Source organism: Calonectris borealis, chromosome 16, assembly GCF_964195595.1.
Source record: "Calonectris borealis chromosome 16, bCalBor7.hap1.2, whole genome shotgun sequence".
Lineage (NCBI taxonomy): Eukaryota > Metazoa > Chordata > Aves > Procellariiformes > Procellariidae > Calonectris > Calonectris borealis.
This window is the reverse complement of record NC_134327.1, coordinates 19,868,301-19,896,101: the sequence shown is the minus strand read 5'-3', so window position 1 is coordinate 19,896,101 and position 27,801 is coordinate 19,868,301. Positions and strand designations below refer to the sequence as shown.

General features: G+C 51.7%; 1 protein-coding gene across 19 annotated transcripts in view; it reads left to right on the top strand.

Annotated features, from left to right (window-relative positions):
- CAPN15 (calpain 15) overlaps positions 1 to 27,801 on the top strand; it is a 61,527-nt gene that overhangs the window by 13,408 nt on the left and 20,318 nt on the right. For 9 of the 19 annotated variants that reach the window (XM_075165791.1, XM_075165800.1, XM_075165796.1 and 6 more), the window contains one exon: positions 3,428 to 3,747. The exons of 2 other annotated variants lie outside the window; for them this stretch is intronic. In XM_075165791.1, coding sequence (XP_075021892.1) covers positions 3,572 to 3,747 — 176 coding nt within the window. In that variant the 5' untranslated portion in view covers positions 3,428 to 3,571. Of the gene's footprint in view, positions 1 to 1,458; positions 1,482 to 3,427; positions 3,748 to 9,362; positions 9,516 to 9,670; positions 9,846 to 10,620; positions 11,030 to 18,574; positions 18,789 to 22,127; positions 22,265 to 27,148; positions 27,344 to 27,801 lie in introns of those variants that run through there. 8 more of the 19 variants (XM_075165806.1, XM_075165807.1, XM_075165803.1 and 5 more) reach the window with 8 other exon arrangements.

Here is a 27,801-nt window from a genome sequence, read left to right as displayed (position 1 = left end):
AGGGAAGCGCTTGGGGCTGATCCTAGGAGATCCTAGGAAAAGTTGATCCTGCAACTTCCTAGATACATTGAACCATGTGGCCTAGTTCCCTTTTTTCTTTCTTCGCTCTCTTCAGAGCCAAAACCTCCTTTGCAGCCAGAGGGAAGGAAAGGGGGTTGGGCAGACCCAGATCCCCACCCTTCCTGCCTGCTTTGCTGTTGGTGGTGTGACAGAAGAGCTGGGGCCCAAAGGGTCAGCACTGCTGACTGGTGTTGAGGAATAGGGTTTATCTGGAAGCATCCAGGGGAATGCTCCGCTGTCCTGGCAGCAGGAGGAACCTCCATGGGAAAGCTCTGCTGGTCCTGAACTCGCTGTAAGTGCCTGCTGCTCAGGGTGGCGCTGGGGCAATTTGAGGAGGGGTCTGCATCAAGTACAACAGATCAGGGTAAGTGGGTGCGAGTAGCTTGGGGGTGGAAAGATCAAATCTGGTTTTATTTTGGGAGCAGTTAAACAGCGTCAGTTGAAACCTGGTAATTATTGCAGCTGCAAGGGGCAAAAAACCAAAATCCAAACTCAGCATCTTGCTAAGGTGCTTAACTGTTAATTTCCATGAGTGAGATCCACCCTTCTCAAGACACTTCAATCTGTTCACATTGTTGCTTCCTTTCCTGATTAGATAGGTGGAAGCAGTGCTTTATTAATTAGGAGGAAAATCCTGCTCCCGCCTGCCAAGGCAGCGGAGGTCTTGGCAGTTTGCTCCCCTTCCGCGGTTGAAGCCTCCCCTGCTCAGCACGGGCGATGTGCCTGCAGGGCATCTCCTGGGGCATCTCCTTCCCCGGTGGGAGAGGTTCCTCAAAAATAAGGCTGGGTGCTTCCAGAGGGGCTTTCTTCTTTGTAGGCTTCTTTAATTGACCCCTTCCCTTGCCGAGTGTAGTTTTCATTCTCACCTTTACTTCTTGCAGGCTCTTCATTTGCCTGGTGTGGCCAAAGGCGTTTTCTGGCTCAGCATGGCGAGCATGTACACGTTTTACATTGAGCTGTAACGCTGCCACTCCTCCTGTTTTCGAACAGGTTCGCCCTCTCCCCTTCTTGGGCCAACATTCCCCCCTAAATATTGTTCATTGGCTGCTCTCACCTGGCGTGAGGGGTGACCCTGAAGAAAAGGATTTACTGCTTTGCCCGGAGAAATCCGATTTCACGCAGCGCTCGCAGCCAAGCAGCCCACTTAGACCAGACAGTCTTGGAGATCACTACGTCTTAGCTAGGTTATCCTCCACCTATTTATAGGTGCCTTCCTCTCCCAGCTCCACCCACCGTGGGGTTTTACCGCACCGCTTTAAAGCAGGGCTCCCAGCCTCTCCTCTCCCTGCAGAGCGTTTGTGTGGAGCTGCCTGCTCGGGCTCCCCGGTGCAGACCTGGCGGAGGAGGACGGGCCAAGGCACAAGCAACGCGTTGGGAACCGGCAGTAATGCGGGCTGCAGGCATGTCTCTCGCCTGTTGTGGTGAGCTAAAACTGGCGTTTCCGTGTGTAGGAGGAGGAAGCAAAGGGTTCTGCTTTTCCAGCTTGAGAGTCAGCTGAGGAAGTGGTCTCGAACCAGCCTGTGGAATTGTTTTATTTGGCAGTTTAGCTCTGCTCGAGGGGGGAAAAAGGCTATTGACTGACTGAGCATCCTGCCTTCCGTTTCACTCAGGCTGTGTTTCTACCCATCTTGCCTTTATTTATTTACTCTGTCATGGTGGAAACCAAGTCTTGAGGTGAGGGACAGAGTTTGTTCTTCTAGCAGGTCTCTTAGTTGCAGCCCCGTGCCTTTGCTGCCGCTGCGCAGCGCGGCTGCTGGAGCGCGAACAGCGCTCGCTATGGGGGAGCCGCCGAGGGCTGCGGCAGAAAAGCCAGAGATGCCGTAAGTGTGGGACAACTGGTGTCTCCAGTTAGGCTTGAGCTGATGATACTTGGAAATACTCTTCCCCTCACATCACATGGCTTTCATTTAGCCAGAAAATTGGATTTGTTGCAAATTAACTGCTTGAATAGCAGGAAATGAGAGGGGAAGCGCCAGGGATCCATTTTGGCTGGATCTGCAAAAAATCAGTGAAATCTTGCTTTTGGGCAGGTAGCAGGAAGCAAAGTGTGGAGATGTGTTGGCTGATGCACAGCAGTTAGGCAGACCAATTAAAACGAGGAAACTGAGGTAGGGAAAATTGTGTTCTTGGGTTTTTTTTTCAGTTTTACTTTGTTAGTCCAGGCTTTGCAGGTTGCCAGCTAATGGCCTAATGCCGGCACATTCCGGTATTAAGCTCATAGCAAAACTGCACCTGCTCCTTGCGCTGCTGCATTTGAGAGTCTGTTATCTATCAAGGCCTGTCTTGATCCCTTAGAACAATCCTGGGATTGAAAAACTGTATTTTAGGAGTCTTTGTTTCAACCTTTTTACTGTACAAAGTTTCTTCGCAAAGGTCCTTCTACAGTTCATTCATCTCTATAAATCCTGGTGGGTAATTGAATAAGCTCAGCTGTGCTAATTTTTTTTTCTTCCTCGTTTCTTCTTTTTTGCTGTGTTAAATGTTCCCTTGATCCGTTCCTCCTGACATGCATCCAGATTGCTGTGCCTTTTTCCGTTAAGGAGAGACATGTGTATGTTTAAACTGCTTTGTATACTAGAGGACACGAAATGTTTCTGTGGTTTAACTGTGAGGATGCTCAAAGAATAAATTCTAAAAAGTAGGAGAGAGAGAGGGAGAAAAGGAAGAACAGACAAAGCCCCAAACCTGCTTCTGTGGATAGGGGGATGCTCAGTATCAGCTAAAAATTGGCATGAGCTGAAAGAAAGTATTTCATTGCACTGTGTGGAACAGTCACAGAAAACATACTTGTGCAGATACCCAGCCTGCCCGTTTTCAGCCTTACTGTGGTGTAAGTGGGGAACAGGAAAAGAGGGATAGTTTGTTTTACGTACAAGAAAAATAAAATCTCCTCACCGCATGCAAGCCATCAAGTCGTACTCCTCGTAGCTGAGGTAACTAAAAACCTGGTGTGCCAGTCAGAGCTGGGAGCTTTCAGAATAACCTTTTGTGCGTGTGATTCAGAAGGGCTGCTGGTTTGGGCTCTGAGACTTGCTTGCCCCCTTTTCTGCTGCTTTACCGTGGGGGCAAGGGCTTTCTGCTGGGCTCCGGTGTGCTTTCCTCCGTGCCTGGGAACTCCTGGTGCTCAACTGGGGAGAGCCTCTTCTAGAGCCCCTGTACTCACCATCTCCAGGCAGTAAAAGCTGGATTCAGTGAAACGGCCCTTCCCATCCCAGTAAGTGCTGGGATGGGGATCCTGGTCAGAGCATGCATTAATAGGCTTCTAAAAATGGAGGGTTGTTGCTTAAATCATACTTTATCTTTCTCTCTTTTTCTTTCCTTTTCCCCCCTTTCTCTTTTGTTTTTTTTTTTTTTAACTCTTGATCAGAACCGACCTTCCTTTCTCCAGTGTGTTGGGATCTTTACAGCAGCCCATGCCGCAGCGCCTCGCCTATTCCACCCGAACTGCCTGTGCCACTGGCTTGGACCTAACCTAGGATAAATCTCAGCGTGGCCTGGGTAGGGGGGAACCATGGGGAGCTCTGCCTCATCGCTGGCCGCAGAGACGGAGTCGGACCATGGCTTCAGTAGTGCGCCCTACCCGGGGCACCCAGCCGTGAGCTGGTATAGGAGTAGTCACAGTGGCCCTGTTTGGGAAAGTGCCCTTATAACGCGGCAGCATCAGCATTTACACCACCGGGTGCGAAGGTAAGGAGGAGGGGAAGGAGCCTGCTTACCTGCTTACCTCTCAGCTTGAATCCGGGCCGGTGCATTTGGGAGATAAGTTGCTTTGCATCCTATTGGGTGTCGGGTCCTTTCAATTCAGAGGCTCAGTTCAATTCCTTGTGAAAGCTAGAGCCGAATTTCCACCAATTTGAGTGATGCCAAGCCATGTCCTTTTTACAGGGCTGCTGATGGCTCCTGTAGTAGACTGCAGGACTCATCCCAGCTCTTCCTCACTCACCTGAATTGTGAAGGTGGCTGCCTGGGAACGGGATCTCAGTTCCTTTAACGAGTTTGCCATGTTCTTGTGGCTCCTCTTCTTTCTGACCTCCCAGCTACACTGTAGGTGTCACGGAGGATTGTGACTCCAGGTTGGGTGGCAATAACTAGCAAGAGTTCCTGAACTCAAAAGAGCAAGAGAAGCTGTTTTCATGCAAAAGCAGTGAAACGCTTTGAATACCAAATCCAGGGGAATGAAACTCACCAAAACAGAATTACTCTGAAGAAGAGCTCAGTGTTTCCAACCCTCAATTTCTATCTCTTCTCGATGAAATCAGCACCTCAAATGTGTCTCTGAGTCATTGCCTCTGCCCCTTCCCCATCAGCCACTTGCAGTGAGGAATTTTTCTTGATATTGGAGGGCTGGTGTCCTGCATTTAGTCTCTGACAGGTTGAGAGGTATGTCAAAAGCATCTAAAAATCCTCTGCCCGGGGGCTTGGCTACAGAGGCTGCCGTGTTTTGTGCTAATAATATTTGAGCCTTTGCCTAATGCCTGCTTTGTGTAGATTCCAGCCTGGTTGGGTGTTTGTACTTGCTTGAGTCTGTTTGGAGCCGCTAGTCTTTTAGGAATAGCTGCTTGCTTCTGAGTGTCCCCAAGCTGTTGTGGCTTTCCACTGGAGGCGTTTGCTGTGATGGTCATGTAGTATCTGTCGTGTAGTTCCTTGTTTTCTTGCCTTTCTGCTGCTGCAACTCCCGGAATCTGCTTCACGGTGTCTGGTGCACGTCTCGGGGAGACTCCGAGGCAAGCGACGTCACGCTTTGCTCCTTTGTAGCCTTGTCTTGGGTTTTCTTGTTGAGCTGGTAACAGTGTGAAACCAATTAGCTGTTGTCTTTGCTCTCAGTCATGGGCTTGAGTTCCTAGCAATGCCCACGAGGCCTTTAAAAAGGCCATTTTGTGCAGTTCCCAACGTCTGTTGCTGTGTGTACCAACCTTTGTGGCTGGCCCACAGTTCTGGCCGGCGGTCTGTGCTGTGTAGGTTTGTCCCCTCTAGTTTAGAGGGATCCTGCGAACAGAGCTGGGTCCTTCCTGCAGGATTATTCCTTCCAGACTTCTGCTTTTTCCCCTGTTGCCTTGAAGAGTTGGGGAAGGTGTTGACGGCTCACAGGTGAATACCCCGGTATGCCTGTGCGCAGCCAGCACTGAGATTTAGGAGCTTCCAGTGCAAAGCTGGCACCGGGCCCTGAAAAGGTTGTGTCTCTGCAGCCTCGTGTATGCCAGCTGAGACTGCTCATGATTCGAAGTCTGTAGCTTGGAGGAGCTTGAGAAACTAAGTGAAATCTTGACACGTGGAAATAAATTTCCTGAACAACCAGCCTTCGTGGTGGAGCGGATGTTGGGGCAAGAACAGGAACTGCCGGTCTCGGTGCAGATAAAGCCGGTGTCCTGTTAGGACAGGAGTGGTTTTTCTGATAATTATGTATTTCCCCTGCTAAAGGGAGAAGAGAACTCATCCCGGCTAAGTGCTGCATGGTTCCTGGAGACAGGAAAATCACTGGCCGTGATTCACTGAGCACTGAATTGCGTGGGAAGAACCTGCTTTAGGCAGTGATTATGGAAGTGGGTTCAAAAGACCTGCTGAGATCAGGCAGGCTGTCAGGCATCAAAGTACCGCGGTTCCTATGGCGAGACAACAGGGTGAAGAAGCAGAGGATGACTGGTTTCCAGAGAGCAACAGATAAATATATTCCTTTAAAAAATTGATTAAGTAAATAGAACAAATCAGGGTAGGTAGCCCTGCCTCTGAATGTCCTCGTCCCTGGAGTCCTGTAGCGCAGGAAGGAAATGGAGTACTGGGGAGTCAATTTGAGGCTGGACAGGAGTTCTGCGATAGACTTTGCTTTTCCTGGTGATTTCCCATCCCTGCCTGTGGCCGCCTTCACAGCTGATAATGCTTTGGCTGCTCTAGAGCAGCACAGAGCCAAGCCTGCTCTGGTCTGTCTCAGGGGTGAACGCAGACCTTCCTTGGCAGGAAAACAGGGACGCGAGTACTTCACCAGTGACGTTGGTCTGTACTTGGTGGGGGAATTGGGGGAGGCTTCTCTCACGGTGGGGTGGGAATAAGGGAAGAAATCAGTGCTGTTTGGCTTTCGAGCTTTTAGAAGCTGGGAGGAGGCTGCAGTGTCTCCTGTTGCCTGGGTGAGGCTGGGTGGTCTGGAGTACCCGGTGTGCTGAAGTCAGGTGGACACAGGGGGGAAGAAGAAGGGCCTTAATGGTAGAAGCAGTAGATGTGTGACATCCATATTTGAGTCCCTGGTCTCTTCTGGACCAGGCTGCACAGTCTCTTTCTACATATCAGCGTCCTATCTTCTAAACAGGAGCATGCCCCTGCTTTCCCCAGCCAGGAGGACATAGCTACTTAAAGAACAGAGGTACCAAGGGTTATATGCATGTTAGTTAGAGGGATCTTATTGCTGAAATCTCTGCATAGGGCAAAGGTGTTGCTTTTAAATTCATCCTTGGTAGCTGTGTGTAGCCAGACAATTCTGGTTTAGTTACCAGTCTCCTTGGGCTCCTCCTTGCTCGTACGCTTAAAGGTGTTTGGCCTGGGCTGTTGTTGGATGAGAGCGTTCAGCTGAGCCTGCAGACCCATCACGGCTGAGCTTCCCGACGTGCCAAACCCTTCATGAAGCTGGGAGCAGCGAGGTGCAGTGCCACAAGTCCGGGTGCTGGCGGCAGGACATACCTCTGTTGCTGCTGCTGCAGGTGAATGGTTTGGGAGCTGTGGGCTCGTGGTGGCTTCTCCTGCTGCTGCTGGAAGTGGCGGTGGCAGCTCTTCAGTGTGCATCCTTCCACATCTGTAAGGTGTTAGGAGGGAATTAGGGCACTGAACTGTCTCCCAGATGAGATTTAAGGGAGTGTTTCTGTTCACCTAGTCTTCGTTTCCCAGCATTCATAAAGAGGGACAAAAAGGTCCTGTCCAGGTCAAATTCTTGATGGGACCCAGAGATGAATGGGATCTTGATGGGACCATCAGAGAGATGGGGCTCTTCCCTGCTGGACCTGCTGTGTTGCTGTGGCCCTTTCAGTGAGGTCTCTGCCAGAGCTGGGTACGTGTTAGCACCAGGCTGGTGGGCTGGGAGGATTCCTGGGTTGCAGAGCGCTTTGGATATCTTGTGAAGGGTTCATAGCATTGAGAATTGCTTGAGTTCGCTCCGCTCAGGAGAGGCTTTTTGGGGAAAGTGTTGCAAGATCTGTGCGGCTGAATCTAAGTGTCTCTGCCCACGGCTCATTTTGTCTGAAGCTCTCTGAGCTCCTTCCTTTTTCAGAGAATATGCATTTTCTGGGGTTTCCCGCAGCATTCTGCAAAGGCATTGTATTTTTCTATAAAAGCCTCTTCAGAATGAAACACCTCTGGGCCTCAATGGCTGTGGAAGGAGGAACAGACTCTTTTTAATTTTTTTTTAAATGCTAAAAATATATAAATCCCTCTGCTTTTAGAGGGAAGCGAGGAGACCTGCTTTTGTCGTTGGCAGCTGGTGGGAGAGCACTTGCTGTACCCCCCCCGCCCCGCTCCCCATAAGCACTAGTTAATGCTGGAGAGAAACCCAGGGTGAGGCATCTGTGACCTTGGTGTTTGCGAACCCCATGGATTAAACGTGTGAAAAGAAGCAAGTCAAAACTGCTGGATAACATCAGAGTCCTGTCTCGGGGGCTTTGAGCCATCTTGAGGCTGGTGGAGATGTTAATAAGGGGACACTGGCACATTGGTGAGTGGCAGGGAGCCATATGGAGGGGGAAGGCGGTGTGTGCGGCTCCTGCCCTCCCTCCTGTGTCGTGGCACTTCACCTCCGAGTGCGGCATAAGCAGAACTGGTGTCTAGAGGACGTGTTTCTCGTTGGGGAAAGCAAGGCCCGGAGGAGAAGTGAGATGTCTGGGAAAAAAAGCTGGTAGTAAAGCATCAGGCGACTCTGCAGGGTTTCCCTGCTTCTGTTTTCTGTCATCAGCCTCAGGAGGTCTGGCAGCCTCAGCGCGACAGTGTCCGTGCTCTTTGGAGTACAGTTACCCAAAAGAGCTGGGGCTGGGGCTGTGGGCTGAGGCAGGCACAGTTCCCTGGTTTTTATCAGCAACCTGCTTGGTTTTGGGTGTGCTCAGAGAGTTGATTTTGCACCTTGCAAGAATCACAGACCGAGGCTGGAAGGTTGAAGTTGGGGTTGAGGTTGGAAGGGACCTCTGAGGTCCAGCTGGTCCAACTCCCCTCCCAAGCCTCCATGCGAAGAAGAGAGACATGTATGGCTGTGAAAAAGCTGGGGATAGCCAAAATCTGACTCTATATCCACAGAGGAGGGATGAGGAGGGAAAAAGAGACCACTCTTCCAAACCACAGGGGTACTAACATCAGCTCTGATATTCAGGACATGCCTGTTCATTGCACCAGAGTGGAGCCCGCGTTCCCCGGGTGCTGCAGCGAGGTGGATGCATCCCCGTGCGGGTTGTGCTCCCTCTGGAAATTGTTGTGGCATCGAAGTTCAGCTGGGATTTGGTAGAGCAATGATGCTGCAGGTTGTCGTGGATACCTGCTTGATGGGAACATTGGGCTTGTAACTGTTTGCTTGCCAGTACTCACCAAAGCCCACGGCAGCTGGAATAATGTCTTGCTCAAGAAAGTGTGCAGTGCCAGGAGTTGGCAGCGCGGTATGCTGTTTCATCCGCCTGAGGCTTCCAGTCCTGCCCATCCGCTTTCCATGTTGGCTGCTCCAGCAGTCCGCTCGCTCACAAAGCCTCTTAGTTGTTTAAATTGAGGCTATTTATAGCTCTGGAGCCGTGAAGAACTTGCAGGAGATGGCACAGAGTAGCGGAGACCGAAGTTCTCAATAGGTACCCAAACAAACTCTCCCTTTGCTCTCCGTCTGCCCCCCAACCTTCCCCATCTCCATTTCCCACAAGTGCAGGTAACAGGGCTATCCTGCCCGCTTACCCTCTCCAAAGAGAGGGCAAAGTCCAGGGCAGGGAGTCAATCAGAGCTTATGTGCTTGTCTTACCCAGCGGGGTTGGCTAAAATCTGAACAGAAATGCCTTGAACCCCTTGCCTGGAGTGTTGCTGTCACAGCACGGAGAGCACAGTGGACCTGTCTGTTCGATAGTGCCAACCTTAAGAAAGGAGAGCAGCACCTGTACCTGCTTTTGGGGTGCTCCTGACGCTGCGGTAGCTGAGCACCTTTGCTCCCAGGGATGTAGGTTCAGCTCCTTCTCCTTCAGCTCCTTCTATATCTCCTGTGGATATAGAGTCTCCTTCTCCAGGCGTCGGGTAATTTTGCTTTGGTGCTCTCAGGATGCCACGCTGCATGAAGGGGATTAGCATCCAACTTTGGCTGTGCCTAGATCCATGGTCCTCTCCTCTTCATCTCTTTTGGGAAGAGATCCTGGAGATGTGATTTTGCTGTGAAGGAGGCCGCCTCTTGTACTCTGTGCTGCGGCAATGTGTGGTAGAGCCCTTCGGTGCTCTGTTTGGAGCAGGCGTGTTCCCAGATGCAGGTATGTTGAGGGTGGGGTGGGAAAGGCATTGGTAGGCGGTGAATTTTTTTGTGTTTGTTTTTTATTTTTTTTAAGAGCAGAGATTATTAAGAGGAGCCAGAGCAGGGATTTTTCCAACCCTTCTGCATTGCTCCCTTGACTTTTTTTGGCTGCAGAGGCAGGAGCTTGGTCTAGTGTTTCATGGCAAATCACCTGCACCCCTGAGAGGTGTCACGCATGAAGCCTGGAGCTGTGAAGCGGTCTCAGCCCTTCAGAAGAAGCTGATGGATGGATGTGATGACAGCAGAAAACTCAGGAGCCTGGCTGAGCTGCTGCAAGGAAGGAGAAAATGTAGGAAAGTGTGTGGGTGGTTTGTTTTTGTCCCGGGGTTACGCGAAAGAGCTAGGGTGGGGACCACAAGCCCGTCCACCTAATGTTGTGTGGCATCTGTCCGGGAGGGAGATGTACCTGCATTAACCTCATGCTCCTGCTGTCGTGGGTTTGTGAGAGGGGGGGTGAGGGCAAGAACAGCCTCCTGCTTTCTGCCCATGGGGTGGGCAGGGAGCTCTCTTCCCCTCCGAGCTCTTCAGTGCTGCCAAGTGCCCAGCCGTTTCCTGGGTTCGCTCCGGAGCTCATTGCTTTCCTCCAAAATTATCAGGTACTGGTTGCTGCAAAAGGCACGTGCTGGATTTCTCCGACCAGTAACTTAATCCAGTTTGATATCGGTGACCCTGGGCTCGGGTCTCCGACTAACGCAGTTCAGAAATGGAGCGGGGAAGACACGCAGAGCTGCAGTCTCCCTTCGCCCGCCTCCACCCCCTGCTGCAAGCGCCTGGCCTCAAGCTGGCCGTGGCACTGAAAGGCTGCGTTGATCCCATCTCGGCTGGAGGCTGGTGCTCGTGCGTGGAGGAGACGGAGGGGAGCGTGTACTGAACGAACCCTCTGCAGGCCTTTGTTCCCTCGGATGAAACAGCCCCCCCGGTGCGGGGCTGCCGCGAACAGAAGGGCGGTTGTGCAGGGGACACAGAGAGGAAAGACAAGCTGTGGTTGGATGCCGCTTGCGCTTGGCAAGCTGGGGCTGCATCTGTCTGTGCCTGCCCAGGGATCCACGACCCGCCAGGTAGCTGTGCCTTATCAGCCGCTCTCCTCAACAAACTGCCCTGGGCTTTTATTTGAGTTGGGTACCTTCCCGTGCTTCTCGCCCCGCCGCGCCTGCCAGCCTTCCCGCTCTGCCTGGTGCTGGCAAAGCACCAGTATTGCAGCCGGCAGCCTGTGCCAGCCGGTGCATCGCACAGCATCCGTGCCCACAAGCATCGCTGAATCCCTGCGAGGGGTAGGTGCTGAAGGTCACCGTGAGGAGGTGTGAAGAACTGATCTGAAGAGAAAGAAGCTGCTCCTGCGTTACAGATGGCATTTATGAGGCTGCAGCAGGACATTCAAACCAGAAGGAAACTTGAAGTGAAGTGTGAACGCAGCCCGCAGCCCTTCTGGATGGCGGTGGGACAATCAGCAGGAGAGTCGGGGCAGTGCATGGGGTGAGGATGAGAGTTTGGGCTGCGGGTGCTTGAAGGCTGCCAAGTCAGCAGCTTGCTGGGAGCTGGAGGGGCCTCGCCTGCCCTTGCCCAGAGCAGTGCAGAGCTCGGCTTTGTCTCCAGACGCATGGGTTCAAGCCCTGCTGCTCCCAGCGCTCAGAGTGGTATCGCATGCTTGTTGTAGTTACGTAGAGCTGGGCTTCTGCATTTGGAGCATGGCAGGTTCACTAGAGCAAAAGGAGGTGTCGGGAGGCTAGCTCTTTGTGGGGTGGAGGGGACAGCGTGTCCATACATCCCAGCCTTCTGTAGCATTCCCCAGCTGTGGAGAGGGGAGAAGGTGGACACAAGCAGGATCTTTCATCTTCCTGAAAACCTGATTTTCACCTTGGAAAAGTGAAACTAGATAGATAGGTGTGTGTGTGTATATATGTATTTTTCTCCCTGATTCCTTGGGACACCGAGGAGGAGACACCTTTTAGTCAGAGCTCTGGTGTTGGCTGGCACATCCCCATGCAGCACTGGGACTTCCCGTCGGACCTGTGCCACCACCTGTAGCAAGTAGGTCCTCTTTAACCTTCCCTGCTGAGGAGCTGAGGCTTCTCCTGCTGCCTTACCCCACAGCTGTTGTGTCTGTCTGCGGGGAGCGACAAACGTGGAAACCCTTGATGCTTCTGAAACGTGAAAAAGATTTTTTTGCAGGAGCTGCAGGGTTGCAGCCCGTGGCACAGAACGGACTGATCATTGGCGCTGCTGCTGTCTTGCCCAGCAGCCTCCGTGGCACATGCAGTGACGTGCGTTGGGCACATCATTGCTTTACACGCCCCCAAGAGAATCTCCTAGCAAAGCTGGGCACAATGGCCTGTTTTCCTTGGGTTGTCTTTTCCTACAGCAAATGTTTAGATGCTTTGCGTCTTCTGGGCATGCTGGTGTGGGCACCACAGCCCCTGGCTGGCTCAGCGCGTGTTGGAGGGACTGCTGTCGGTGGTGACGTGGTGGGGAGGGCACGGCAGCTGGCAGAGCCCATCTGTCTTGTGCAGCGTTGAGCCTGCTGCAGGCAGGGCACGCACGTCGCTCTTTCTCTCCTCTCTGTCCCGTGTCCCTGGGTTGGCAGTGATGTCCTTCAGGTTGTCCTTGAGGAGCATGTGTGCTGAGGTTACCCAAGAGCTGTTTGTGAGAATGTGTGTGACTTGAAGAGGTTCAGGAGCTTTAAATGAGAGCAGGAGCCGCCCGCCTTGGTAGGAAGCGCTGTGTCCTGCTGCAGCGAAGGGATGCTGAGCTTAGAGGAGCCCCAGCATGGCCTCTGCTGGATTGCCGTGATGGCAGGATGCTTCTCTGTGGCATGTGGACATCTGAGGGTTAATTGCACGCGCTCAAGCCAGGAGCACCCTCTAGATTCCAGCTGTCCAAGCACTAACTTAAGCATGTGTCATCTTTACAAGGCAGTAAACAGTACTACGGTCTGAATTACTGAGTCCAGAGGCCTGCAGGGTACAGTATAACTTGGAGGGGCTTCCCTGGTAGTTACTGCCTGAGCGGCTGCCGGAGGAGTCAGCCAGATGTGCTGCTGGCTCAGTTAAGGTGGCAGTAGCTCTAGAGCATGGGGCATGAACAGAAGGAGCAAGTTGGGGTGCTGGATGGTTGCGTGGCTCAGCGTGCCCCAGCACAGCGTTGTTCTGCTCTGCTCCTGGCTCTTCCAGCCCCACGTAACCCACGCAGTCCTCCCCACTGTCTCTGAGAAGCCAGAGGAACCAAACAGCCACTGTTTTCAAAGCGCACAGCGATGTCAAACTGAGTCCAAGGCCAAGTGTGGGTTCCTGCGTTGAACCGTTGGTGGGGTGAGTGGGAGCATGGTGGGCTTCTGATGTGGCACAATGGTCTTCTGTCCTCCTGGAGCTCCTTGGCTTGCCGACGGTATCGCGGTGTGTGATCTCCTGTGACATTGCAACTGCCCTGGGTGGCCTCGAGGCACTACTGACTGCCGCATTTCACTTGGTGCCAGTGGAGCAGGAAGGTGCAGGGGAGGGTTTTAGGCTGGTGGGGATCACAACGTGCTGAAGGAGCCCATCTCGCTGTCTGCACTGGATGCTGTGCCACAGAGGGCACAGGTCGGGGTCTGCTCTGCACATCCAGGGGTATTTAAATGCGCACACTGGTACTGAAGATTGGCGCAGGACTGTCCTAGAAGCCATCAGTGCAAGGAAATGGAAATGGCAAGTAGGCTTTGCAAGAGGAAGCATTCACCACAGCCAAACCACAATAAGATCAGCATGTTTTATCCCACTGAGCTTCTTGGAAACTGTTGATAATTGTCCCCTCTAAAGTTCAGGTACATGAGAAAGAGAAGTAAGTGACCTTTATAGGTCAGCTGCACATGTGCAAACAGATCCATTGCTGTTGGTGGCACTCAGCCTGGGCACAGGATCCCATCTTCTCCCATCTCCCTTGCAAGAAGGATCTGGACTGAGTTGCTGGCTGGAGCACCATGAGAAGGTACTTCAGCAGCAAGGCTTGAGAGCTCACTGGTGCCTGTATGGTCAGTGTTGGATTGATATTTTGGCCTCTCATTAAATTGCCCTGTGTTGGTCTCTGTAATGAGGTGTGAATCCTCGAGGCTGGCCTGGCTCTGTCTATAAAGAGCAGGGATGCTGAGGTGGTGAAAGGCCAAAGTCTCCTTGGATGTAATTCTGAATTTCCTCCATGGTTTCAGCAGTACAGGTCAGGGCAGCTGGCTCAGGGCAGGGTGAGTTTCCCTGATGTCAAGAGGAAGCTGTTCTGTTAAAGTTCACTAAAGAGGTTTTGCTTTTGATTTTTTTGAAGATTATCTGTCAGCATCCAGTCCTGCAGAGCAGAGCCGGGATTCCTTGAGAGCTGCAAGGCACTCTGACCTTTCCTTGGCTTCTCCTCAGAGGAGGGGTCAGTGGGGGCCTCGGTGAGGGAATCCTGTGGCTCTTTGTACATGCAAGGATATTGATCCATGACTTCAGCCTTTTTCCTGCAGATCTAGTGTGCAGAGCGGGCAAGCTCCTGGAGGTACAGAGGGTAATTTAGCTCATCTCTGACCTCGGCAGGCAGGAATGGCATTTAACCGGTGCTGGAATGAGAAGGTAGAAGGCAGGGGGTGATAGGGGTGTCCCTTCTCCTGTCCTCTGGAGCCTTGGAGGCTGCAGTTTGGAAGTCCTGGGAGCAGCCACCAGCCTGCGGGTCCCTGGACCTTTCATGCCATTCTCTCCCTGCTCTATTTATTGAGCCTCATGCTTCAGCTGCTGTGGAGTTGGATGGATTTCTATTAACTGTACCCTGCCTGTGCCCCCCTGTGAAGTGAGCCCAGGCATTAGCATTGCAGGAACTGAAGGCTGGAGCACAGCAGCTGGAAATGCAGTGTGATTTATTCAACGGAGATGTGAGAGATGGGAGCAGACAGCTTTGGAGCTGTGTTATTGCTCCTGATCCATTGCCCCTCCCTCCCCTCTCTTTCATTCTCTCTTTCTCTTCCCCTACCACTCTTCCAGTATTATTTTAACAGCACTACAAATTGCAGCATAAATCTTAGCTGAGCAGCAATTCAGGTTGGCGGCCACCAGTAAATCTCCTCTTCCAGCCTCCCCACGTGAGAGGGAGGTTGCACTGGGAGTGAGGGGCTATGGTGAGTCCTGAGTGTGCCTGGTTCACAGTCCCATCAGGTTTCCCTGGCTCTCTCCAGTTATGGGCCCACAGCACCTTTAGCCTTGGTCCCACTCTCTCTAGTCTACGGAAATAGGAAAAATTCTTCTCCCACCCCAGCCTCCAGTACTAACACCTGGTGTGTTGGAACATGTGAAACAGCCTCAAACATGGGGTAGGAGGGATGCTAGCATAAGTTGCAAATGCTGTTGTTCAGGTGTATGACATCTAAAGCTGTTCCCTATTCTTAAAGGTAATAGAAGGCGGCCTTCATCTGGGGAAATGGACCTGTACTTCCAAACTACCCTGCACATGCAGGTGCTTTTGTTTTCTGATGCAGAATGCATGTATCCTCTACAGGCTGTGCTGGGAAGAATGGCAGAAAATAGCCCTGTGCGGTGTGTGAAGGGGCAAAGTCTTTGCCATTTGGTTCACACAAGGGATCTATCTGCAGAGTCCCACACCAGGAGCCGTTTGTCCTGGCAAACATATTTCCCAGCTGCCTGTACTGTCTCCTTGGATGTGTGCTCCGCCTGTGTTTGTAGCCCCCTCCCCTCCATGCTTGAGCTTGACCACCCTGCATTGAAGCCAGGTATTACAAGAGCAGAATAAAAGTACAGACCATGCCTTCGTCTTACCCTCTTCTTGGCTGGCTGTGAGGCTTCAAAGGCATTTTCCATATGGGGGTCTTAAAACACTGGGCAAGCATTGAAAGACGCAAGGATAAGTCTGCCTGATGTCAACAAGACTTGCTTTTTCTGTGACGTACCGGCGAGGAAACCAGGGTGCAAAGGGGAAAGGCATCTGCTGAAGTGTGTTAGAAAACGGTGAGATTCTGGGGGTTTGGAGTAGCTGGGATTTTTGGAGAGGAGAAGCACGGGGCCAGCAGTCCCTGCAGTGTCTAGGGACTTGCAGGGCTCTGACTCCAGATGGCCACCTCGCCCTTGCCCTGCTCTGTTCTCCAGGGAGCGCAGGCTCTTTTGAGGAAGGCCACAGACCCTCACTTAAAAAAGAATTTCTTAATTGGCTTAAAGACAGAGGACAAAAACAACAAGTAGAACTTCCTCTTCATCCAGCTTTCTTTCCTCTGCAGGGGTTGCTTTTGAAATGATTGCTCAAACATACCTCAGGTACGGGTAGCTAAATGGGGGAAATCAAGTGTCCTTTGGTCCCAAGAGTCCACCCTCCTTGCTGAAGCTGTCCCAGCTCCTCAGATGAGAGAGCAGCTTAATGAATTCAGTTTCTTGCTCCTTTCCTTGCCTCCTCCCTTCCCTTCTGAGAGCGGGTAAGTCTTTATTGTAAAATGTAACTGTAGAAATCTGCCCCACCGGTGCTTTCTTTCCTTCCCACTTTCTCAGATTCGTAGCACTGAAGGGCTCCTTCTCATTCTGTGCCTCCATGCTTAGACCCTCCTTCAAAGAGCAACCTGTGCTCTGCTTCTCCAGGGCCTGTTTCAAATCGGACCTGGAGAGAGGTGATCGAGACTGTTATTTGAAGGATCGCCATGCCCAGGTCTCTGAGCTCTTCCAGTGGTACCACGGCTGCTTCTCCTGCAGCTGGGGTGAAGGACAATCGGCAGGTTTCTAGGACAGCTTTCCCTGTTGGGACCCTTTCCTCCCCCAAGAGAAGCACTGCCTGGCTGGGCTGCTGTGTTGCAGGATCTCTCTTCTGGGCTGGGCTCACCCAGCTCATGCGCAGAGCCTGCTGTGACCTGTTAGTGAAATGGGGTAACGAATACCCCCCTTATAAGCCCTGTTGCACCTACCCCTGAGGGGCTTCCGAGGTAGCAGGGGCCTGGAGCTCGCTGCCTGCCTGCCTCGGTCCCTGCACGCAGGCAGTGCTGGCAGGCCCAGCCTGTCCTTAGCCAGGGCTGCCCTGCTTGCGGCGGGAGCAGCCACAGCGTGGTTCAGCATGAACGCTCTGCTCGCAAGGGCCGTGCGTAGCTGCTTCTGCTCCTGGTTAGATCCTGTTTAACCTGATCCCTGGCTCTGGCCTTGTCCTGGAGATTGGACCTTCATCCTGATCAGAGGGTGGCAGCGGTGCTGGGAAGGGAACAGGAGTCCTGACGAGCTCCTGGGCTGGGAGAACTCTCCTCGCCAGCACTGAAGGACCCAGTGTGATGTAGGTGGGGAGCTAGAGACTCATTCACAGCCCTTGGTCTGATGTTTGCAGGCAGAGGGGTTCTCGGATCCTCTGTGGCCAGGCGCGGGTCTCTAGTGTCTGGGTGCTCAGAGGTCCTGGTAGCTCTCTGCATCCCAGGCTCAGATGCGTGTTTTGTTCTCTTAAGATTCCCCCCACATACGTACACAAACCTTCTAATAGCTGTAATAAACCATATGCCCCTGTTATTTAAGTAGAATAAATAAAGTTGGAAAAGCCTCCCAGAAGCATCTGGAACTTCACCACCTGTGGAAAATCGGCAGTTAAAGGAGCTGCATATGTAATGGAGAGCGGGGAGAAGGGCCCATAAAGACAGTGTCAGCGGAAAAAGAGGAGTGTCTGAAAGCCTTTCATCTTCCCATTGGCAGTGCTCAGATGCAGCTCCAGCTGCTTTCTATTCTGGGATGCAGGCAAGCGTGCGCTCCCACACTTGGTTATTTCTGCCTGCAAAGAGCAGGTCTGGATTGACCAAAGGTTGGAAATCATCATGCTATCGAGTAGGGATGATTTAGAGGATGGTGAAGGAGCATTGCCAGGACTTGAGAAATTCATGTTTGGTTTCTGGACTCGTTTTAGACTTAGTGGTTGGGCAGGACCTGCAGTCTGTCAGTGCCTTGGTTGCTGTCTAGATAACAGGCCCCATGGAAGGAGAATCCAAGGCTCTCCAAAACACCACTGTCTACTGCCGGCACAGGGCTGCACAGATACATACGTAGAAGCTTGTACAGCCGTGAAGTCTTAGTTTTTTCAGGTGCTGATGGTATTTCTTAGGCTGCAGTGGGAAAGTCATTCCCAGTTCTGTCCAGAACCTCTCCAGTTGCTTTGCAGAAAGAGGGAATCTGGCAGCCAGGCAGGTGTTGCAAGCTAAGGAGGACACTGCCATATCTGTGCATTCACTGGAGACCAAATGGACACTGGAATTACGTTGCTTCAAGAGGGGGCTTCTGTGCTACTGCCTGTTCTCTCTTGGCTCATCCAGACACCTGGCATCCCAGATCCTTCTTGTTACAGGTCCCTTACAAGTTAAGAGCTTTTATTTCCCGGCCTCCTGGACTGTGAACACTCCACAGCCAATTCACTTACAAGCTCAAGATGCAAATATGAACATCCCACCTGTGCCACGTTGCTGGATGCTCCTTAACCAGTGTCTCATCCCAGAGGCACTTGTGCCCAAACGTCCAACCCCTCTCGCGGCTGAAGGGTTGAGACAGGAACCCTCTGGAGAGGGGTATGCTGAGAGGTGCCGCGGTGCCTGTCTGAGTGCCGTGTTGAGCCCCTGCTGCTCGCTGGCAGCCCCGGCTGCGGAGGACAAGCAGCGATGGCTGGCTAGCACATACGGTGCTTGCCTGCCACCAGGATCCCAGGTGGGTAGGCAGGTATCTTTTGCAGCCTGGTTCTTCCGAGTTGCTGATCGTCTCCCTCTGTGAGTGATGCATATATCGCTTGACTGCCGGTACCCTCCTCTCTCTGCTCCAGCATGTAAGCCGCTGCGTGGTACACCAGCTTTGACAGAAAGGGCCAGCCCCGCTGCAGGCTTTCACCATTTGTCAGAATAAATTGCTTCTTCCTCCCATTGCGTGGAGGAGATGCTGGTTCGTTTGCCCCGAGTCTGAACAGCACCTGAGGCGGCTCTCCCCCCATGTTCTTCCTCCCCCTGAGCCTGCAAGGAGAGCAGAACCTGCTGGCTGCAGCATGGCAACAGGCTCCCAAAACCACAGCTGACACAGCAACAAATTTGGTGCAGTCTTGCATTCATCTGCTTGACCTGACATAACCTGGGAAGGGGAACAGAGCTGAAGGAGGTGCGGATGATCCAGGAGCGGGAAGGGCTGGAGCCATCTGTGAGGTTGGTGGGGTTTACTGCTGTTCGAAGCCCCTGCTCTCCATGCTGGCCCCCACAGCCAAGGTGACCTAGCAAGCCCTCGGCCCCGCTTCACCCCAGGTCAGTAAAGTGTGGAGGGACGTGGCTGCAGTGCAGCAGGCTGCACCAAGCCTTCGTGCGTGTTTTTTCCAGGATCTGGTAGTGAATGTCAGTGTGCTTGAAAGTTGCATGTGGAGCCAAGGACTCGGTGGAAAGAGCGAGTGTGTGCACGTGTGTGTGAACTCCAACACCCAGCTCATCTGAGACATTGCCCTGGGCTTCTGCTCTGTGCGTTGAGATCCTCCTCTGGGATCAGTGTTCTTTGGAGGGGTTGCGGATGTGGTTCCTGAAGTAGAAGAGAGGACATTCAGATTTGCTGTCTGCCTTCTGATCTCCTGTCACCAAAGAAGCTGCTCAAGCATGTTGAGGGAGAGCAGGGCTTGCTAGTCGGTGGCATTGGCTCTGGGAGGAACCACCATCCTTGCCTTTTCCCTCGCTGACCGATGACATTTGTAGCATGGCTGCGGTGCTTAATTACCGTGCCCTGATCCGACCATAGGCTGAACTCCAGGGATGTTGGGAGTTGCCAGAGTTCCTCTCTCTTCCTCTGTCCCTTGGCAATCTGTCTTTCTTTCTGCAGATCAGTGCAACGCTTGTTGGCTGGGTTATTAAGCATGAGCTGCTTTCCTGAGGCACAGGACTGGCTCAGCTTTTCATTAAGGCCTGTGAATCATCCTAAAGAGAGCCTGACAGCCGCTGGCGATGGACCACAGTGCCCTGCTGCCTTCCATCTCGCCGGTGGGTGCGAGGTCCCGCTCGCGGTGCCCCGAGTGTGGCTGGCAGCTGCGGGAAGGGCGCTGCGTGGTCTGGCATGGGACGCTGCAGAGCTTGGCAGCGTGGGCTTGGGCCCCGAGAAGTTTCCTCGTTTGCAGGAAGAGCGCCCAGCAGCAGCTCTGCCAGGAGCCGGGGTGATGGCCAAGTTAAAGCCCCAGGAGAGGAGGAGGAGGCTGGGGGCTCTGCTTCCCCCCTCGGCCAGGCTGCAGCCCCGCGCTCCTTAGTCTCAGACCTCACGGAAAGATGAGTCTTTCTCTCTCGCTCCATCCCAAATGGTACCGAGCTCTTGATTACTGTTGGTTTTTTCTTAATTGTACCTTGGAGCTATGCCTTGATTTTTTTTTTTTCCCCAGGGAGAATTTAGGGAAAAAGGTGGTTGTTTCTCAAGCAAATAGCGGCCTGCCCCATGCAGCTGATTACGGGCAGGCTGGGAACTGGTGTGACAAAAGGAGAGAGGGGCTTGGCAGGGTCCTCCCGCCTCCTCCCCTGCGGTTGTGCCTGTGTTGCGATAGCTCCCACTGCCCCACCAGCCCTGCAGGGCCAGGCGAGGGGGCAGGCAGCCCTCTCCAGCCTTGTATGGCTTCCTCCGACAGCAGTATTTTGCCTTTCAGGCCTCAAAGGCAGCAAATAGCTTTGAATTTCCTTTTCATCCTGGGAAGAAGGGATTTAATTTACTCTCTGAAAGTCCAGGGTGGTGTTTTGGAGCTGAGCTGGTGGCGCTGGCTGTGAGAGTAATGTGGGGATGTGGAGTTGCTCACAGAGCATCACCTGCAGGTCCTCAATCCTGTCCCACGCCATGCCCTCCAGACATGAGCCGTCCTAAGTGATGTCCTCTAGTCCGTTCCCTCCTGCATTTCATCTGAAATCCTTTAAGTTCTTCTGGCCATCTCTCCCACTCTTCCTGACCCGACCATCAGAGATAATCATCGATATGAAGCTGTTCCCACCCTGTCATCTCTGGACAGGCACCACATGGGCATTCCTGTGGCCAATCTGCAGGGGTGGAGAGCAGATGTCTCCCCCTGGCTCGGTGAGAAGGGTTGATGGCAGGGCCTGGGGCAGAGCCAGCCTGGCAATTCTGCAATGGAGACGGTTAAGAGGCAATAACAGAGGAGGAAGCTCAGAGGAAGACCTCTTGACCAGCGGATCTGAGGGAGTGGCACACGTCCTTGATGGAGCAAAAAAGGACATCTCTCCTTGGTATGCCAGCCTCGTTTAGGTCTCAGCGATGCGTTGAAGACAGCAAAGTCGTGCCCTTCTTCCTCTCTGGGCAAAAGACATGGTGAAGGGGATGTTCTGTGCCCTCCCTGGATGCCATTTATTGGCTACTGTTAATGCTCCGAGAGGGGCATTAACCCTGTGCCACTCTTCCCTGGGATCTTCTCCTGGTTCATTGCTGTTACCAACTTCCGTGCCCTTTTTAAAGGGCACAATTTCTGTTGGCTTTTTAAATTAAAACCTGCCATGATTTGAAATTAATTGGTGTAATAGCAGTAGTAAAGAACATAATCTTCCCAGCTGTTCCTCCCCAGCATCTCGCTAGTCCTCCTAGATCTGGTGTGTTGGTCATAAATCCTCTCCCTGTTGTTCTCGGTATCCCCCGATTTCCATACATCTTGTGCCAGCCTAACTTCAGCGGAGGCTTGGAGCTCTGTGCCGCTGCGGGGAGCGGCACCTGTGTGATGTGTCCTGCTCACATGTTCAGCGTTAAACTGCTCACCAGTTTGTCCAGATCAGCAGGGAGCCCTCGTGACCGCAAGAGGAGAGGCTGCCTCTAGGGTGTGATTGGGCTTCATACTGCTCTAGGTGTGTTTGTCCTCGGGTTCCTGCGGGCACAGGAGGCCATTAGGTGCTCATGGTATCTCCCACCTTCTTCCTGGCACACCTTAAGGTTTAAAGGACATTGCTGCATGGAGGGGTTGTGCTACAGCTCATCTCAGAGGATTTGGTGTCCTCGCTGGTCCCTGCTGGGTGTGTGATGGGATCAGTGGTATTCTGTCAGTCCTGATGTTGCCAGGGCCATGTTTGCTCTGTAATAATCTCTTCTCCTGCCATGTTCAAAGGACCAGAGTTTTTTGGGCTGAGAGTCAAGGCTGAACGCTGCAGCCAGGTCAGCAGGCATCACTCCTCTTCTGCCAGATCTGAACCTGTGTGGCCTTTGACCGTAGCTTGTCTTGCTGCTTGGCAGCTGAACCGCTCTCCTCTCACCCTGATTCACCTTTTTTCAGTTCATCTGTATTACCGACCAGGGAAGGTGTCTACCAGGATTGATGCTTCATAGGCTCTTGAGAAGTTTTCCAAGCTGCCTCAAGGCAGGAAAGGATTTATGGGCCAGTCAGGGAATGATTAGATACATTTTTGGAGCCCACGTCCTTCCTCCAAAGTCTTCCTTCCGAACCAAAGGGAGCTTCTCAGAGTTTGAAATTTTTCATTCTTCAGGCTTCTCCACGTGTGAATAATTGCAAACTCCTTCCTGCTGGGGCCATTGAAGTAAAACCGCGATGCACATTTGTACTAAACCTGTTCTCACACCAGCGAGCGGGGCTCCGGGGCATCTGCTGGGCATGCATACGCAGCGAGCGCCTCGCACAGTGAGGAGCACCCCGGCACCGGCGTCTGAGTCTTGTCCCTGACTGCCGGGGTGTGGATCAGCCTTCTTCCTCGGTGACTGATGTTGAGTTTTTGTCCTGTCATCTTGGCATGGAGAGTCAAAGGTCCAGGAGGTTTGTCTGGTGCTTGTGTGCATTGCCACCCGCTGGATGTGGGCTGGAGATTGCTGTGGGACTTGGGTTGGCAGCAGGGTCCTGAGCAGTCATTCTCCTGAAAACCTCTCGAGAAAATGTAATTCCCAAATTCCTTTTTGCTGCTTCCAGAAAAACTTTCCCCTGGCGTTGCTGTAAAAGATGAGTCTGAAGGGCCAAAAGCTGAAACTCTCAATCTTTGTGTTTCCCCATAATGTTGGCAAGATCCTTACCCTGTTTGGGGTTTGGGTTGGGCATCATGTTGTCTTTCCGTTTTTTAGCGTGGAGGCCTCGGTTTGGTGGCTGGATGTGAAAGTCTGTTTTTTTCAAACCTTTCTATACAAACTATTTTGCAAACAGGTCATCGTTTTATTCAGTAGCAGATCTGTAAGGTGCATCAGCCTGGTCTGTGGGATTGATTTCAATGGAGTCTAAATCCTCCTCCATTTCAGGTGCTCGTGAATTTTGCTGGACAACTTTATTTTATGTGGGAAACTTTCTGGGACACTGCTTAAACCAAAGATGGAGTATAATTGTAAAAAACATGCAAGATAGCTGAACCAATTTTTACCAGGCTTTCTAAAGAACAAATCTACTGTTCTCTAAGTGCCTTCTTGCTCCAAGTGTGCAAGAAGCTAAAGCTACAAGTATCCAATACAACTTGGGTCTGTCAGTCTTCTAGGGTTCAGGCCTCTTTGGTCTGTTGGGTTTTTAACAAAAAAAAAAAAATCTTGAATTCTTGTGTTACATTTGTTGGAGGACTGTGGGCCTTTTTCCCCTGAAAGAGCAGCTTTTGGGGGAGCTGCAGGCACGCTGAGACGTTCCCAAATGTTTTTGCAGAACAAGGGTATCTGCAGAGATCCTTTGCGCTTTCTACACCCAAATTACACCAATTTCACGCAACTGTGACAAAAACCTATAAAACTGGTGTGCCTTCTTTGTGTGTTTGCTCTTAAGTGGGTTCAAATATCCACTGTATGTGGATTTTAGTCAGAGTCAGTGTAGTGTAGTCAAAGTAAGGCAAGATATGGATTGAGGCCATTCAGTTCATCACCTTGAGCCAAATCGATGTATGAAGATATTATCGAACCTGCTTAAACATATACGCAGTAGGTGCTGGGCTGAGTTAATGACACAAATCTTCCTCACCTGGTATAATACTTAGATGCAATTGGAGCTTGATATTTTTTGCTCTTAATTTCCCCAGATACCCAAAAGACCAGGGAAATTAGGTACAGAAAAGGTAAATAAAGTAGTTTAGTCCAGGAATGATGGCAGCAGTAGCGCTCTGCTAAATTGGTTTCTTTGAAGTGAACTGTGATTGCAACTGCAGAAATTTCCCATGCTTGCGTGCAGGGAGGCAAGATGAGGTTATTAATTATAACAACAGGCTGGAATTGATCGTAATGAGAAACAGTGTGGCTTGAGAGGAGCTGAGGATGTGCTGGTGGCTGTCCCCAGGGCTGGGTCTCTCTCCAGAGAGACCTTCCCGGGCTGTTCTCCTGCCAGCTTTGCTGCAGCGAAGCCAGTCCCGTGATGATCCGGTGGGACTGAGTGCCAGTGTAGCACGTTCCCCATGCCCCCATCCTGAGATGTGAAGAGGTCACGTTGCCATTGGCCATCTTGTCTGGGCCCTGTATCCCGATAACCTTGGGTAGGTGCAGGAGATGCTTCTTTAGGGTGAGACACCTCGTCCCTCATCAAAAGCTTGGGAACCCAGAGCTTGCAAAAGCTCGTGACATTTGAGCAAAGGTAGAAATCGGGCTTTGCTGGCCTCCTTGAAATACTCGGTCTGCCTCTTCCTTTCGTATCCCCAGGGATTCTTCTTGTTGCCCTGGCAGAGTTTTGGGTAACCTGTTCATTAGCAAAGGAGCCTTTGAGAATGGTCTTGTCTCAGCGTGCCTGTACTGCACAGCGCTCTGCCAGTCAAACTGGTTTTCTTCTGAAAACCAGTATCTTACAACACCAAAGCAATTAAGGTATATTAAAGGCTAACGATGCACGTCCTGTTTTTCTCACAAGGCAAGCCTTCCAGATTCTGATTTTGCTTTGATGATTTTACATGAAGAACGATAAAAGTCTCTTGTCTCCAGTCCATCAGTTTAGGATAACGCTACCTGTATGTTCTTAGCCTTGGAGGAACGCTAGCGTGAAACGTGCTCCTTCCAGATGTGTGTTGCTCTGCATTCTTGCAGCGGCATTGGGCCTGCAACTCCAGTGACCATGTATTCAGATGGGCAGATCCCTACAAAGACTCTGCTCCTTCTCTCCTTTTCCTGGGCCAAACCCAGCCAGGGATTTCAGCCGTGAAGAGGATTCTCCAAGTGATGATGGTCTCCTCAACTTTCTTCCTTCATCAAAGCCAGACTTTGGTGCGTGTTACAGGAGCTTTCAGGGTGCTCCTGTCCCAGCTGTGCCTCTGCCCTCCTCCCGTTTCCCACCCCGCTCTTGACAGGTTCTTGGGGCCTCTTCATGGCCGGTGAAGGGTAGAGGAGCATGTTCTCTGCTCCACTGGCATCCTTTCCAAGCAGTTGTACTTGCAGAGCGTTGCCTTGGAAGTCCTTTCTTCCCAGTCCTACAGCAAAATGTCCCCTCTCACCCACCCTTGACATCTGTCTGTCTTAAGACAGGCAACCCCTGTTTTTGGAGAGGTGACGGCAAAGTAAATTGCAGAGAAAGCTGCAGTCTGAGAGCGTGTTCTGTGGTTTTGTTGGCTGCCACAAAAATACGCTGCTGAATGAGCTCCATACATCTGGGGCCAGTGTTTTTTTTCTCAGACTTCAGTCTTCAGCAGAGTTCAGTTTTCCCCTGGGAACTTCTCATTAAAACTCACAGCCTCTTCTCTCCTTGGCTGGTGGAGCACATCTGAGCTGGCAGAGCTGTGTCCAGTGTGGGAAAAATAGAAGCTAAATGGAAACTTCCAAGAACCCTCTTGAGGTTTAGTGCAGTGGGACCAAGAAATTCCCAGGAACTGGAGTGCGTCATCAGCTTGGAAAACTCTCAGTGTCTATCTGAGCCTCTTGGCACCCTCTGCGGAGGGTTGTGTGGTGTTGATGTGTCTTTAATGGCCTCGTTTACCGTCGAGTGCTCACCCTTGGATGGTCGTCTGCTACAGAACTAGACTTTTTTTTTTCTCCCTTCTGCTTTGATGAGTGATTTTTGTTTGCCACCATAAACAGAACAAATCCAGTTGTCCTGCTTCAATTCGTTGCACGTTATTACCAGTGGAAAATGCTATTTTCTGCATAAATGTAATTGTCCTGCCCCAGTGAATGGTCAAGAGCACTGGGAGGAGGTAACCTCCAGAAAGAAGGGGTGTCCTGTCTGGAGGATAGTTTGGCATGGAAGTGGAACGGGCTGGTCCCTCAGCTGTTTTTTCTTCCCCTATCTAAGCTGTGTTTCTGGGAACTGAAGTTGACAGTTTGTCCTGGATTGACTCTAAAGAGTGAGAGCAGATATAAATATATGATAAAGCTCTGGAGCACTCAAAAATTAATATTTCAGGATCAGGAAGTCTTTATTTCATCAACCGCTTCAACAAAAGGAGGAATTTGTGTAGTTGTAGCCATTGTGGTTTCCTTCCACCAGACTGAAGGAACAAAGACAACGGTGCAGCCAGGAGCTCAGACCAAGGCCCCAGCTCCAGTCCCGGCCGAAGGAGCCACCTGGTATGAGAGAACTAATTAATTTGCCTTCTTCCCAAGGAGGATGCGAGCCACCAACCCTGTTCTGCCGGGTTGCTCAGACCCATACAGTACCTAACACTTCCCCGGTGCTGTGCAACCCAGAAAGGCGTAGTGAGACTGCAGCTTGAACTCCTAAATGTACATCCAGTTTGGGGCTTCCCGGTACAGCAAAGACCTCAGCAAACTGGGGCAAGTTCAGTGGAGAGGCACCAAGATGGTCAGGGTGCTGGAGCACGTGCCCTGCAAGGAGAGGATAAGGGAGCTGGAGAAGAGAAGGTTTTGGAGGAGATCTACCAATACCTACAGGGACATCATCCAGAAGACAGAGCCGGGTTCCTCACAGCAGCGCGTGGTAGGAGGACAGGAAACAACAGGCGTAGGACGAAACAGGAGAGGATCAGACTGGATATAAGGAGAAGCATTTTTGCCTCAAGGAGAGTCGGTTAGTAGAGTTTGCTGCCCAGAGAGGTTGTGTAGTCTCCATGCTTGGAGGTTTTCAAGACCAGACTGTATAAATCTGAACAACCTGCTGTGATCTCTTAAGAGGAGGAGGAGGCTTGGAGGAGGAGTTTGGACTGGAGACCCCCCGAGGTCCCTTCTGGCCTGAGTTATCCTGGGATCCTCCGTGCTTGCCCTTGTGGAAGTGGGGTGCTGCTTTCGCTCAGAGCTGGAGAGGTCCAGCAAGGGCCCCTGTTTTGTGGGCACATTTGTGCCGTGGCAGTGGGCCTGCCTGGCACTGCCTGACTTGGTTGCTTTGATCTGAGCCTCCAAGAAAGCATGGGTGAGCTTAGGGGAGGTTTTCTTTGCTGTCTCTACCCTCGCTCAGTAGAGCTGCGCTGGTGTGAAGTGAGAGAAGAGGGCAAAGGGACAGGTCCCTTCTGGTGCTTTATTTTTGCCCGCACCTCTCTGAAATTGGGTGAAGGTCACTGGTACTGAAGCCTGTGTTATTTTCTCGTCTCACTTTGGTGGAGCGGGAGAGGCAGGATTTGGAAATACTTATGCAACCTGCCCTGTTTGTATGATGCTAGCGCAGAGCTGGTGACAGTTCTGTAGCCCTCAGGGTTTAGAATTGTGAACCAGAGCCTGTTTTTTCTCCTATAGAAATTTGTAAAAAGTGGAAAGTCCCTGTTCATAGTGTTTTTGTGTTGCTCTGCCAGTATATCTGCTGCAAGCTTCCCCTGGTCCAGCCTACCAGCCCTTGCCTGGCTCTGCAAGAGTGAGTCAGCTCAGCCAACAGCATCTTCTTGCCTGGGCTTCATGACGTGCCCTTCTAACAGTTCTACTGCCAGAGCGATGCTGCGTAGGTCCTGACCTCCCTCGCCCCCTTCTTGCACAGGCCTGGACGTCTTCTGCTCCGGCTGGCTCTGGAGATGTGGTAGGTCCGCACGGGAGGCGGCTCAGCAGTCCTCTCTTAGGTCAGAGCACACTGTGCCGTTGAGAGGAGTTAAATAGAAAACAGCTGGGTGGGGAGGAGGGGAATTGATTCGCAGCTCACAGACAATCGAGGAAGGATTTTGTTTGGGTTTTTTTGTGATTTTTCTTTTTCTTCCACAAAGTTCTAGTGCTTTTTCTTGTATTTGTCGAACAAGAGGATTTTGCTACAATGCGTTCTGTTTCAGAGAACTCGTGATTTGTACATTGCTGACTAGAACAATTGATTTTTATTTATTTGTTTATTTACTGCAGGAGAGAACTGAAGCAGTAAGTTTTAAGGCTTTAGCTGTTCTGGAACAGTTTTGTTTAGAGAAACAGCCTAATTCTGTTGCTGCATGCGATTGACACAAGCTCATGTAATCCTGTTGCCGGTGTGGGCTCTGCGGTGGAGCCCTGGGA